We start from the raw sequence: 14,375 nt of genomic DNA, 5'->3' as shown, positions 1-14,375 counted from the left end.
ACAGAAGGGTTGCGTGTCGGTCTAGAGGCACCGCAAATGACCAAAGACTTCGGTTCGAAAGATGGTGAAAACGGTGGAGTGGTCCAATAGATATCACAGAACGCGTGTTCGGTAGAGACCATCGCATAAGTTCAGAGGAAGAACCCTCAACAGAAGGGAAGGGGACATATTTACAGACGGAACAGGGGTGAGAAGCGTCTCATATGGACGGCAGAGCTGATGTCAGTCATCAGCTGAAATGATACCCAAGGACATACGGAATATTGGTCCCATAAACATTTGAAATAGTATTTACAATAAAACATACGCTCCAACTAATATCTTTCGTCCATTACCGCCTGCTGACAGTCCCGCCCAATCACGTCACAGGTGAAGTCAGGCGGAGCTGCACGTGACGTGACGTCAAGCCCCATTGGCCTGCTTCTGCTGCATGTTGCAGCCAGCAGGACAACTGGCAATGCTGATTAGATAAGGATGGCCACATGCTGAGGGGCAACACTGTGAGAGGGTTCACGCGCCAACAGCCTCAGTCGCAGCCGTCGACATTAAAGTGATTCACGGCCCATCGTGTCATTGGCCGCCTCGCTATTCACCGTGTCTGCAGCCGAGTCCTTTGCATGCATTGATATTGGTAAAAATACCCGGCGCTTGACGTGGTTGTTTGCTCGAGGAACAGCAGCAGTACCTTGTAGGCCTCAGAGGCAGGGAGGGTACGTATCTTTTGAGACGCAGTTGGTGCCTTATCGCCTCGCTACCCTATCGGTTATCAGCTTTTTCAAAAATTTGAGTCCTCCTGCCCCACTACCAAGTCGTCAGAACAGCGACCCCTCCCCACCTTTGAGCACTGGGAACCTGAAATCAGCGCTCTCCAGGCTGTGTTTCGCACCGCCGCTCCACGCCCAAAGGACTTTTTTTGCTTTGTCGCTTGGTCCCGTCACCCAGTCAGAGAAACCGTCGAATTTTTTCTCTCTCCTTCTCCTTCACGCCTCTTCCTCCTCCCCCATCCTCTCCTTAGAAGTCGACTTCATCGCCGACTTGACGCTGCGTGGCATTTTCCCATCGTAGTCGACCGCATCATCAGAAAACACACAAGGGTCCCGTGTTTCTCTTTTTTTTTCCCTCTTGCTTTTCTGCCGGACGACCACGTTCCCCGCCATCGCTTAAAAAGTAGACGACGACCCCGCCATCGTCATCCATCACCAAAAAACCCCCTCCTCCTCCTCCATCGCAACACCGCCATCATGGTTTCCGCCTCCAAGGAGAAGAGACTCGCCGCCAAGGGCGAGAGCAAGCTCGCCAAGAAGCGCGCTGAGAAGAAGGCCGAGAAGGAGGGCGCCTCCAAGAATGCCAGCACCACCGCATCGTCGGTGAACGGCGACGGCGAGGACGGCCCCGCCACCTCTGCCGATAAGATGGACGAGGTCAGCCGCCTCGCCGCCCAGATGGACAAGCACGGCATCTCCGACCGTGTCACCACCGGTGTCCTGGCCTCCGTCCCCAGCAGCAGAGACGTCAAGATCACCAGTGCCTCCCTCGTCTTCCACGGCCGCGTCCTCTTCACCGACACCACCCTCGAGCTCACCTACGGCCGCCGCTACGGTCTCCTCGGTGAGAACGGTTGCGGAAAGTCCACCCTGCTCAAGGCCATCGCCCACCGCGAATACCCCATCCCCGACCACGTCGACATCTACCTCCTCAACGAGGGTGCTCCCCCCACCGACATGGGTGCCCTTGAGTGGGTCGTCACCGAGGCCGAGCGTGAGATGGAGCGCCTGGACAAGAAGGCTGAGCAGATTCTGGAGGAGAGCGGCCCCGAGGACCCTGTCCTCATGGACCTGTACGAGGTATGTGATACTCTACTCGGGAAAGACGAGCAACCGCCAGCTAACAATTTTGCAGCACATGGACAAGATGGACCCCTCCACGTTCGCTACCCGTGCCTCCCTCATTCTGACCGGTCTGGGTTTCAACAAGACCACCATCCACAAGAAGACCAAGGACATGTCTGGTGGTTGGAGAATGCGTGTCGCCCTCGCCAAGGCCCTCTTCGTCAAGCCCTCCCTGCTGTTGCTCGACGACCCCACTGCCCATTTGGATCTCGAGGCTTGCGTGTGGCTTGAGGAGTACCTCAAGAAGTGGGAGCGTACGCTCATCCTGGTTTCCCACTCCATGGACTTCCTCAACGGTGTTTGCACCACCATGCTTGACATGCGCATGAAGCAGCTCCTCTACTACGGAGGTAACTACGACTCGTACAGCAAGACGAGATCCGAGCAGGAGACCAACCAGATGAAGGCCTACCAGAAGCAGCAGGACGAAATCGTCCACATCAAGAAGTTCATCGCCTCCGCCGGTACCTACGCCAACTTGGTCCGTCAGGCCAAGTCCCGTCAGAAGATTCTCGACAAGATGGAGGCCGACGGCTTCATCCAGCCCGTCATCCCCGACAAGGTCTTCACCTTCCGTTTCGCCGACGTCGAGAAGCTGCCCCCTCCCGTCCTGTCCTTCGACAACGTCACCTTCTCCTACTCTGGCGACGCCAAGGACGACCTGTACCGCAACATCGACCTCGGTTTCGACATGGACTCCCGTACCGCCCTCGTCGGCCCCAACGGTGTCGGCAAGTCCACCCTGCTGCGCCTGATGACCGGCAAGCTCTCCCCCACCAACGGTTCCGTTACCCGTCACACCCACTTGAAGCTCGGCCTGTACTCCCAGCACTCTGCGGAGCAGCTCGACCTCACCAAGTCGGCGCTGGACTTCGTCCGTGAGAAGTATGCCGAAAAGTCCCAGGATTATCAGTACTGGCGTCAGCAGCTCGGCCGCTACGGTCTCACCGGTGAGGCCCAGACCTCCCTGATCGGCACCCTGTCCGACGGACAGAAGTCGCGTATCGTCTTCGCCCTGCTCGCCATCGAGAGCCCCAACATGCTGCTGCTCGACGAGCCTACCAACGGTCTGGATATCCCCACCATTGACTCTTTGGCCGACGCCATCAACGCCTTCAGCGGTGGTGTCATCGTCGTTTCCCACGACTTCAGGTATGTTTCTAGACCCATCTCACTCCATAAGCCTAATGCTAACCCTGTCATAGACTGTTGGACAAGATCGCCAAGCAGATTCTGGTGTGCGAGAACAAGACCATCAAGCCTTGGGACGGCACGATAGGCGAGTACAAGAACTACCTCCGCAAGAAGATGATCACGGCCGGCGCTGTCTAAGGAGAGATTGTTTCCTACGGTTTTTACGACATCCAAAAACGGAAGGTTTCAGGGGGCCGGGTGCTGCATTTTCCCCCCAATCTTCTCTCTTCCTCCTCACAAAGCGGGCGGTTTCTGTTTCTTGTTTTTTTATGAAAGGCATATTAGAACAAGGAAAACAAAAGGAGGGTAGGGGTTCACGACTTGAAATGACTGCTACTACTCTTTTGATTTGAAGCGTGCCGCCGCTGCCACGGCCGCTCATGACCCAGGCCGGGCAACCAGGGAGACGGGAATTGAAGATGAGGCGGACAGCATGGGAAGTATGGAATTAGGGGGCAGGGAATTGAAAGATTGGCAAAACCGCGCATTTCTTTCCAAAAGGGCGGCTGCCGCCTCTGCATTGGCAAATGGGATAGACAGATATCTGCAGTTGCGAACTTTTTTCTTTTATTCTTGAGATTGGGGTTCTTGTTTAGACGACGAGGACAATAGAGGCTTCGGCCATTGATTGCGAACGCACATTGTGTGACCCTTACATGGCCTTTCTTATAATGACGGTATTTTTGTCTATTTCGTAAAGGCACCATGAGATTTACGGGTAGGTACCCAGGCATGAAAGCCCAAATCTCAATGGAATGGCAATGATAGAACCTTCGGCCATTGTGAATGGAAATTGTCGTGAGGGTGCATTTGGTCTGTTTGGTGAAGCTATCACGGGGTTTACCAGGAGGCACGAGATACGAAAGCTAAAATCCGATATGCGCCGACATGGGAGACCTCAACAAAACGGCAATCTGTGAGGCGACGTTTAAAATGTTTGCACAGATGCCTACAGCGGCAAATTTGTGAGATTCAGCAGTGAGTCAGTGGCCGGCATCAGCGTCTCCGCCCCCCGAGGAGAACTTTTTTCCCTGCTGCTGACGCTGCGTTCTGACGAAATTTTAGGTGATGCAAGGCGGAGGAGGTTTGATGCACGTGATTTCACGGGGAGACGAGGCCCGGGTGATGACGGGCAGGGATTGCGGGGGACACTACCAACGCGGTTGCGGAGGTGCGCCAGTGAAGCGGTGGGCGTGGGATGAGTGGGGGAAGGGTCTGTTGTTGGATTTGGGAGACAAACAGTTTCGCTGTTCTGTTGTGTGTTGTGTATTCCCTTGGAGATTGGGATAGTCGGAATGCCGGCGGCGAGATGTCTTTGCGATTGACGATGTTGGGTAGGGCGATGTGTGACGGCGTGAAGATGCCGATGGAGTTGTGCAGGACGGAGAGTGATTGATGCACTAACAATTTCCCAGTAGCGCAGATTTCGGATCTCAAGGGGTCCTCCCACCCCAAGATCCCACCCCCCGAACCAACCGCCCTGAAAGGATGGCGTTTCTGGGCCGGGGTGTGCCTGACGTTGTTGGTCGCGGGTTGCTGAGGAATGGGAGCGGTGCGGTTTGCGGTGACCATGACCATCGTGACGGGGAACGAACGGGACTGGGGGAGGGTGATCAACGGGAAGTCGGAAGTGAATTTGGATGCGAGGGAAAAGGGGCCCAGGAGGTAAGATGAGCTGCTAGGGAATCTGGTTGATGGGGGTTCTGCTTTTTTTGTTGGTGGAGTGGGTTTTTGGGTCGGTCATTTTGTCGCGCCCCCTCACTGCAGAACTTGCTGTAGGTTTGGCGCTGGGAGCAGGTTTTTCTGGGGGCGTTGCGTTGTCGTCCACTGTGCATGCAACCATCGCCATCAGCACGAGATGGATCAATTGATCAAATAGATCGTGAGGTTTGGGGGATAAAAGCTGGGATCCGAAGTTGGTGAAGGGGGATGAAAAGGTAAAAATGAGTGCCAAGGCGTGTTGCGACTGTGTCGTATCACGAGTCAATTTGGAGCGTCGACGTGCTCGTATGGCGAGATTTGAGTTTTTGTGATTGCCGAGGTCTTGGGTCGGAGGGAGGGTTTCTGGGGGCGAGGTGAGATTGAGGCCATTCCCAGCGGGTTTTCCGGGGCAGTCGGGACTTTTGGTCGGTGTGGGTGTGGGCGGTGATGGGGGTGTTTATGTGATGATGGGAATGATGGCCGAGTGCGTATCGTGTCCGAATCAATTCTATGACGGTCTCTCGACGTTTTCTGCAAGCTTTGGGGGTTTGTGATGTGCGAGTTGGCATGGGCATTGGCGGTCGAGAATTTGTCTGAAGGGACGGGACGATAGCAGATGGACGGTCAGGAGTTTGGGGGAACTGGGAGAGGCGGCTGAAATGCCTCAGGGAGATGTTGTATGTGAGAAGTAGCTTCCCGGGTTGAACAGGCGGAAAGAGACTTGAGAGTACAAGAAGTTCCGTCTGGACTGATGTGGGCGGTAGGCTGGACTGGGCCGGCCGGGGCAGGGAAGGTGAAGGGGCGCGAAGCAACCCAAGAGGCTCAGACGTGTGCCGGGATTGGCGGGAGGGCAGGACGCTAAGCCCGACGGAGCAGGGTGGTGGGGTGGGGAGGTGCCTGGTTGCTTTTCTGGCTCCAGTGTCCTGCCTGCTGGGAAAGAGCTGGGAAGGTCCCGGGCCAAGCAAAAACCGCAGCTGCAGGAAGGAGGAGCTGGGGGTGGTGGGAGAGACGTCCCTTCCAGAAATGGGTGAATCGCGACGGGATCCTCACGGGAGCTGGGAACTGACAGGCAGAAGGAGACGTAGCAGCAGCAGTTGCACCTGCTTCGTGAAGATGAGAGAGAGCGAGGAGGAAGGAAGGACAGGCTGTTTATGTAGGTGCTGCTTCCTCACCATGTATGCTATCCATAAGGCAAGGAAAGAGGTAGGAGAAATGTGAGGAAGGAGGTCTGGTAATAAGCCGACACACTGCATGATTGGGAAGGCAGCTGCAACAGACAAGGAAGGAAAAAACGAGGTTCAATCGCGGTGCATCGACGAGGGCGAGGCGAGGCGCACGCAAGGCGGGAGGTTCGTCGTCGCCCTCGGCCACACACTCCCGTCGTCAGTCAGTCGCAGTCGTCCACACTGGACGTCCAGTCCACGTCCAAGGAAAGGCCAATCCACCCATCCCATCAGTGTCATCTCCCTCCCCCGTTATCCGCGCTCTCGCCCTCGCTTTCTGTTGTTTCCTGTTCTGTTCCCATCATCTCATCCCCCCATCCCCTTCCTTCCCACTTCCACTCTCTTCCCCTCCACCCCATTCCTTTTCTTTTCCACCATCTTGACTTGGTCTTGGTGATCGAGCTGCACCATCGTCATCACCAACCACCACCACCACTACCACCACCAAATCGGGGCAGTTTGCAGGGTCTACGGCACTCGAATCCATAGCGCATCCCGTCGCTGAGCTTGACAATCCGTCGATATCTTACCGCCAGCAGCACTGCTTGTCCACCCCATCGCAGCACAGCACGTCCATCAATAGATATTGCAGTGTGCACCCGCGGATAGCCAAGCTGAAGCTGGGCAGCTCCAATCAATCCAATCTCCAATCCAACGTCAGAGGCCCAGACTCACCCACCCAGCGCGTATCCGTACCTCACCTCGCCTCACCACGAGTACCTTACCTGCACCTGCCTCTCTCTCTCGCCTTAGCTCCGAGATCCGCACACACGCACACCAACGCCCAGGTTGCCCACCTCACACGCATTGGATCTCGACACCGACTCCAACCCTCATTGCCACCCGCTTTCTTGCTGCGCCTAGGGTACAATTATCTCGCAACCTTTCAATTCCCTCACCCCGACCTTCGCAATAGCATCACCCATCCTCACCTGGCCGAACCGGCGCAACAATCGCCTGCCCGCCATCCCTGCACCGGCAACGACGCCAACCAAACACCACACCACCACGTACCTTTTTTTCGCGATCCGCCTCACCTGGCCTGGTCACGTCCTTGTCGAAACCCCCAACGCGTAATCCCGTCCTGCTGTCCACCACCCGCCAGCTGCACATGGGTCCGCGATCCTCGTTGCAGCAGTAATTCTCCCCCTCTTTCCCTTTCCCTCCCCTTCCTCCCCTTCCCTTCTCCCACATCGCATCGTCGTGCGCAGTTCGTTCTAGGTGCCATCGCCGCATCGCATCACCTTCACAATGGAGCCGTCCAAAGACTTCCGCTCGACGGTACTGCAAGCGCCTTCCCGCCACGACGACCGCGACGAACGGGATGACCGTGACCGCCGCAGCCACCACCGCGATATCATGAACCCAGCACCCGGCGGCGCGCGCCATTCGGGCTTCAGCTTGCGATCACCAACCCAGTCCGAGTTCCATCACCCGCAGCACTCGTCCTACTCGTCGCCCAAGGCCTCGTCGCACTCCCACCCGCACCACTCCCCGCGATCCCACCAGTCCGGCCTGTCGCATCCGAACCCCCTCTACTCGTCGACGCCGTCTGCCGGCGGGCCTCTTGCGCCCTCATTGCCGGCGTTGGGAGGCAGCGGCAGCCCCGGAGCCGGGCATCACCAGGCGCCTCCGTTGTCGCCGCTGCATCCCCCCAGCGGATACTACCCGCCGCCCGAGTCGCATGCGTCGCGCGAGAAGCCGGCCACGAGCAGCTACTACGACCCGCTGACGGATACCACAAGAGAGAGGAGGGTTTCGGACGCGGGATCGTGGCATAACAGCGCGGCCAAGACGTCGCCGTCCAAGGTAAGAGGAGCTCGATTTATTTGTGTCTGCCTGTCAGTTTTGCTGTGGTTGCCCGTCCTTGTTCGTAACAGTAGTCGCGCTGCGCTGAGATGCGATGCGATGCGATGCAATGCGACACGCGTGCTGTTGCCGTATTAAAAGCACCTTGTCCTTCGTCACTTGCACCAGCAGCTGTATATCACGTATCATGTATCACTCTTTCTTTGTAAGGCGACAGTTGCAGGTAGGCAAACATCCAGCTTGCTTGCTGGTGGTGGTGCCGCCGTCTGTGCAGCTGATCGTCCAGTGGCTGTCTGCTTGCTGATGCTACCGGCGCTGCTCTGTGCTGTCGTTGGTGTTGGTGTTGGTGTTGGTGCTGACGCCTTTGTAATCTCTGCTGTCTTTGCCCCATCCGGATCTTGGGAGACGATGGCGCGGCAGTCCAGCAGTAGAGACATGGAGGCGAGAGCATCAGCAGCATCAGCATCAGCATCAGCAGAGGGATTGCTTGGATGCCTCATTGTTCACGGGTTGCTTCAATGACACCACGCCCTTCCCCGTTTTTTCCCCTTATCATGGGCTGCACCTTGAAAAAGTAGCACCCGCTGTTGGGGAAAAGGTGGTGCACTTGCCCTCTGACGCTCTGTTCGTCTCTCCCCATTCCCCAGTCGTGTAGGTTGTCTGTCGCCTCGTCAGCCGTCACCGATCAACGCACCCGTCCAGTGTTCCAGGCGTGTCAGTACTTTTTTGGTAGCGGCAGCAAAGTCGCCAGATCCATCCCTTCCACCTCATCAGTGTGAGAGAAGAGTGCTGGGACCTTGCGTCTGGGACCGCGAACCAGGACCACCAAGAACCTGGACGACGCCGCCTCCCCCTTCGCTTCCCCGATCTTCGTCGTTCATTCCCGTCACCACTTCACCCAATCCACCTCTCCTCTCCTCACTACATCCATCATCACTGGACCTGGGGCAGACCTCAGACCAGTCACAGCAGTGCTGCACTACACTACACGTCCACGTCCACCACCAGCAACACGGGAGGAGGAGCGTGTGCGGTGCCCCCTTCGCAGCCCGTCGCCCATCTCCAACTTTACCCGAATGAAAATTCCCAACCCAACCCAAACTGGTCCAGCCCAGGACTCAACCCAAAATTCTATTTCTCTTCCTCCCTAATCAAACCAATCCATCGTGGCCTTTTGCCATCCTGCACACTGCGTCTTCCATCTTCCATTGAATCACCCATCACCCGACTAATCAATTTTTCCTCTTCACCACCACGCAGACCCGCGATCCTTACGGTAATTACTCGCAAACCGAGCCGGCCTCTCGCGACTCCCACCCCTACTACAAGAACGGTGCAGGCTACACGTCTCCATCAGCCGCAAACTTCCCCCCGAGGAGTCCGCGATCAACCACCCATTCCCATCACCAGTCCCATCAACCGCCTGCCGGTTCCATCAGCCCGTCAAACAGGGCCACGCCGCACATGACGTCCCCCAGCTTGCGGCACGCTGCCTCCCCCAGCGTGCACGCTTCTTCCTCAAATGGCGGCCCCGTCACGTCCCTGCCGCCTCTCGGCAAGCCCGAGCCTTCTCCCTTGAAAGCACCAGCTCCCGCCAGCGTGAGTTTCTTATCAATTGACACGCTTGACACGGTCGCGTTCTAACTGTCGCAGACTCCTAGCCGCTCCGCCGACCCCATGTCCTTCTCCAACATCCTCTCGAGCTCCGAACCCATCTCCAAGCCAAAGTCTAAATCGCCCCCGCCCGTCGAGCAAAAAGACAAAGAAAAGGAAAAGGAAAAGGAGAAGGAGGTGGTCAAGTCCGACCCGAAGCCCGACCGTGAGAAGCCTCGTTCCGTCGACCCGCCCGTCAAAACCGAGCGCGAAGCCGAGATTGAGCTCCGTCCCGAGCCTAAGGAGCGCTCCAGCACGCCCCTCGCCCGCCGGGAGAAGAAGGAGAGAGTACCTAGAAAGTCAAAGTCAAGGGCTTCCGATATCAGAGATGCCGAGTCTACACCCAAGACCAGCCGTCGCTCGTCCTCCAAGCTGGAGACCCCGACGCCTCGCGTCCCTGCCAAGCGTCAAGCCAACGGCCAGCCCAAGCAGAAGACATTGTCTGCAGAGAAGGAGAAGAAGGTGCAGGCTTTGATTGCCCAGCTCGACGCGGAAGCCGACGACCTTGACGATGCTGATTTCGCCGAGGAGCATGCACAGTTCCAGCAGCGTGGCAACAAGCGCCGCAGACTTATGCAGACAAATGACAGCGCCCAGGGCGACCAGCGACGCGAAGAGTTCGCCACGGATATGACCCGTCGGCTGACTGTCCATGCCGATCTTGGTAAGCGCCGCTACGATGACATTTACTACGAGGAGGCTATGAACGAGGTCAGGGAACGGGAGCTGTTTGCCGAGAAGGAGCGCAAGAAGGACATGCAGCGAAAGCGACGCCGCGAGAAATCCATGGCCGTCACCATGGAGCAGCAGAAGCTTGCCCTCGAACGCGCCCGCCTTGCCGAAGACGAGACCGAGAAGCAAAAGCACCTGAGGGATGCCGAGCGTGCGAACAAGAAGGCGCAGCAGACAAAACTCATTCTGCAGAAGGGCATCAAGGGACCCGCTCGCAACCTTGTGGAGCTCAACCTCGAGGGCGGTACGATGGCCACCTTCCAAGCATCCGACATGGAGCCTGGCACGAAGCCGAAGGGTAAGGGCCGCAGCGGGCCCAGGCCGAAGAAGTCCAAGGAGCAGAAGCAGGCCGAGAAGGATTCTGCCGAGGCCGCACAGGCTGCCATCGACGCCGGCGAGGAGCTGCCTGCCAAGGAAGAGGGCAAGATCCGCATCAAGTTCAACAAGAAGTCCAAGGATAAGGAGAAGAACAAGGACAAGGATCTGGACGAGGCCGATATCGAGATGCCCGACGGCGAACTCGACGGCGACGAAGAAACCATTGTCGAACCCGTCGAGGAGAAGAAGGGCAAGAAGGAAAAGAAGAAGAAGGAGAAGAAGGAAGACAAGCCCGAGGAGCCACCCAACAAGGACGCCAAGTTCGAGACCAAGGGCTTCCTTCAGATCTACGACCAGATTTGGCGCGACCTGGCCCGCAAAGATGTCACCAAGACCTACAAGCTCGCGGCGGAGTCTTATCAGACCAAGGCTTCGAACCTCAAGAAGACTGCCATTCTCGCTTCCAAGGAGGCCAAGAGGTGGCAGCTGCGCACGAACAAGGGCACCAAGGACCAGCAGGCTCGCGCCAAGCGTGTCATGCGTGACATGATGGGCTTCTGGAAGCGCAACGAGCGTGAGGAGCGTGATCTCAGGAAGGCTGCTGAGAAGCAGGAGATTGAAAACGCCCGCAAGGAAGAAGCAGAGCGCGAAGCCGCCCGTCAAAAGAGGAAGCTCAACTTCCTCATCTCTCAGACCGAGCTCTACTCCCATTTCATCGGCAAGAAGATCAAGACGGACGAAGTCGAGCGCAGCACCGATAACCCCGAGGTTGCCGCTGGCGAGAAGAAGGCCGCGACCGATGAGAACAAGATGGACGTTGATGAGCCCACCGGACCTCTTGGCGCCAAGGTTACCAACTTCGAGAACCTCGACTTTGACGAGGAGAGCGAGGAGAACCTGCGCGCGGCTGCCATGGCGAACGCTCAGAACGCCATTGCAGAGGCGCAGAGAAAGGCCAGAGAGTTCAACGAGCCTCAGGGTCCCGACATGGACGAGGAGGGCGAGATGAACTTCCAGAACCCTGCCGGTATGGGCGACGTCGAAATCGAGCAGCCCAAGCTCATCAACGCCCAGCTCAAGGAGTACCAGCTCAAGGGTCTCAACTGGCTCGCCAACCTGTACGAGCAGGGCATCAACGGTATTCTTGCAGACGAGATGGGTCTCGGAAAGACTGTCCAGTCCATTTCCGTCATGGCCTACCTCGCCGAAAAGTACGACATCTGGGGTCCGTTCCTCGTCGTCGCACCCGCGTCCACCCTCCACAACTGGGAGCAGGAAATCCGCAAGTTCGTGCCGGAGTTTAAGATTCTCCCGTACTGGGGTTCTGCCGGCGACAGAAAGGTGCTTCGAAAGTTCTGGGATCGCAAGCACTCGACGTACAAGAAGGAGGCATCCTTCCACGTCTGCGTTACGTCGTACCAGCTTGTCGTGTCTGATGTTGCCTACTTCCAGAAGATGAAGTGGCAGTACATGATTCTCGACGAGGCCCAGGCCATCAAGAGTTCTCAGAGTTCCAGATGGAAGAGCTTGCTGGGCTTCCACTGCCGAAACCGTCTCCTGCTTACCGGTACTCCCATCCAGAACAACATGCAGGAACTGTGGGCTTTGCTCCATTTCATTATGCCGTCACTCTTTGACTCTCACGACGAGTTCAGCGAATGGTTCTCAAAGGACATCGAGTCGCACGCTCAGAGTAACACCAAGCTCAACGAGGACCAGCTCAAGCGTCTGCACATGATTTTAAAGCCATTCATGTTGCGTCGTGTCAAGAAGCATGTCCAGAAGGAGCTCGGAGACAAGATTGAGGAAGACGTCTACTGCGACCTCACCTACAGACAGAGAGCCATCTACAGCAACCTTCGGAACCAGATCAGCATTATGGATCTCATCGAGAAGGCTACTGCCGGTGACAGCGACGATTCCGGTACTCTCATGAACCTTGTCATGCAGTTCCGAAAGGTCTGCAACCATCCCGATCTGTTTGAGAGAGCCGACACCACCTCTCCGTTCTCCTTTGGGTACTTCGCCGAGACAGCTTCATTTATCAGAGAAGGTAATGAGGTCAATGTGGGCTACTCAACGCGCAATACCATTGAGTATGACTTGCCTCGGCTCCTCTGGAGGGGAGATGGCCGCGTCAACAAGAGCGACATCAACAACCCCAAGGCGGGATGGCGAAACAAGAACCTGCAGCACATGATGAACATCTTCACCCCGGAGCACATCAAAGACAGCATGGAGGGCTCTGACAACTTTTCATTCCTGCGCTTTGCCGACACTAGCCCGAACGAGGTGTACAAGGCCAGCCATCAGGACATCTTCACTCGCGCAGTCGAGCTGTCCCAGAAGAAGAATCGTTTGGGCCACATGAATGTTGCCTACGACGAGCCTGAGGACATCAACTTCACGCCTGCTCATGCACTGTTCCAGATTAAGGAGCGCAGGAACAGGCAGCCTTTAGTCGACATCACCGAGGAGGGTATCCTGGCCAACCTGATGAACGTCGCCCGCAGCGAGTACTCTGAGAGTGGATTGGGTCGTCTGGAGCAAGCTGGTCGTCCTCGCGCCTCAGCGCCCCCTATTGAGGTCAGCTGCTGCAGCCGTGGCGCCGATATTGAGAGGGAGAACATTATGTTCAACATGCCCATGCGCAAGAGCTTGTTCGGCCCCACCATCCACGAAGAACGGGCGATGGTTACGGAGAAGATTCCGATCGAGCGATTCCCGCCCCACAAGTTGTTGCCTGCCCCTGACAGCGAGAAGAGAAAGTTCACCAACATCGCCGTGCCATCCATGCGTCGCTTCGTCACGGACAGTGGCAAGCTTGCGGTGCTCGACAGGCTACTTACTAAGCTTAAGGCCGAGGGACATCGCGTGCTGCTCTACTTCCAGATGACTCGCATGATCGATCTCATGGAGGAGTATCTGACCTACCGAAACTACAAGTACTGTCGTCTCGATGGTTCCACCAAGCTCGAGGACAGAAGAGATACGGTTGCCGACTTCCAGACTCGCCCCGAGATCTTCATCTTCCTGCTATCCACTCGTGCCGGTGGTCTCGGTATCAACCTGACGTCTGCTGATACCGTCATCTTCTACGACTCCGATTGGAACCCTACAATCGACTCGCAGGCCATGGACAGAGCGCACAGACTGGGTCAGACTCGCCAGGTTACGGTGTACCGTCTCATCACCCGCGGCACCATCGAAGAACGTATCCGCAAGCGTGCTATGCAGAAGGAGGAGGTGCAACGTGTCGTCATCACGGGTGGCGGCGCTTCTGTCGATTTCTCTGGTCGTCGCGCTCCTGAGAACCGCAACCGTGATATTGCCATGTGGCTTGCGGACGACGACCAGGCCGAGATGATTGAGCGCCGCGAGAGAGAGCTCCTCGAGAGCGGCGAGCTCGATAAGCCGCAGAAGAAGAAGGGTGGCAAGCGCAAGCGAGTGGTCAACGAGAACCTTAGTTTGGACGAGATGTACCACGAGGGTGAGTTTTCTTCTCCCTTATGCTTTGATCTGCAGCATGCTAACAGACTTCCAGGCGAGGGCAACTTCGACGATCGCAACGCAGCCAACGGTACTTCAGGTACGGCCACGCCCGTGGCAGAGCCCGACGTCAAGGGAGCGAAGAAGCGGCGCGTGGGCGGCAAGAAGGCCAAGACCTTGAAGCAACGACTTGCCGTCGCGGACGGCCAGGTCTGAGACACCACCTGACACGATAGACAGACGGAACATTCGCTTTTTGCAAGACAGCAAGAATACGGGAAGGGATTTGTGGATTTGTAGCAATATGAAATCGGACGGAAACTACTATGCTGGGCGCACACATGCCTGGCGTCGGAGGGGCGGGGTT

General features: G+C 56.9%; 2 protein-coding genes across 2 annotated transcripts; both read left to right on the top strand.

Moving 5' to 3' along the window:
- Positions 1–1,241: 1,241 nt before the first annotated feature.
- On the top strand, positions 1,242–3,221 carry ARB1-0 (ABC transporter ATP-binding protein ARB1; the record flags this gene model as incomplete). The annotated part of the gene is made up of 3 exons (XM_036639787.1): positions 1,242–1,844; positions 1,900–3,041; positions 3,095–3,221. The coding sequence occupies 3 exons, from the start codon at positions 1,242–1,244 to the stop codon at positions 3,219–3,221; spliced, it is 1,872 nt and encodes a 623-aa protein (XP_036493986.1).
- A 4,037-nt stretch (positions 3,222–7,258) lies between these two features.
- INO80 (Chromatin-remodeling ATPase INO80) lies at positions 7,259–14,224 on the top strand (the record flags this gene model as incomplete). Its single annotated transcript, XM_036639786.1, has 4 exons — positions 7,259–7,816; positions 9,077–9,415; positions 9,470–14,009; positions 14,064–14,224. The coding sequence occupies 4 exons, from the start codon at positions 7,259–7,261 to the stop codon at positions 14,222–14,224; spliced, it is 5,598 nt and encodes a 1,865-aa protein (XP_036493981.1).
- Between the last annotated feature and the right edge of the window lie 151 nt (positions 14,225–14,375).

The sequence above is a fragment of the Colletotrichum siamense genome, assembly GCF_013390195.1.
Source record: "Colletotrichum siamense strain Cg363 chromosome Unknown KSG_Cg363_contig05, whole genome shotgun sequence".
NCBI lineage: Eukaryota > Fungi > Ascomycota > Sordariomycetes > Glomerellales > Glomerellaceae > Colletotrichum > Colletotrichum siamense.
The sequence above is the reverse complement of the archived record's forward strand: the minus strand, read 5'-3'. Positions and strand labels throughout refer to the sequence as shown.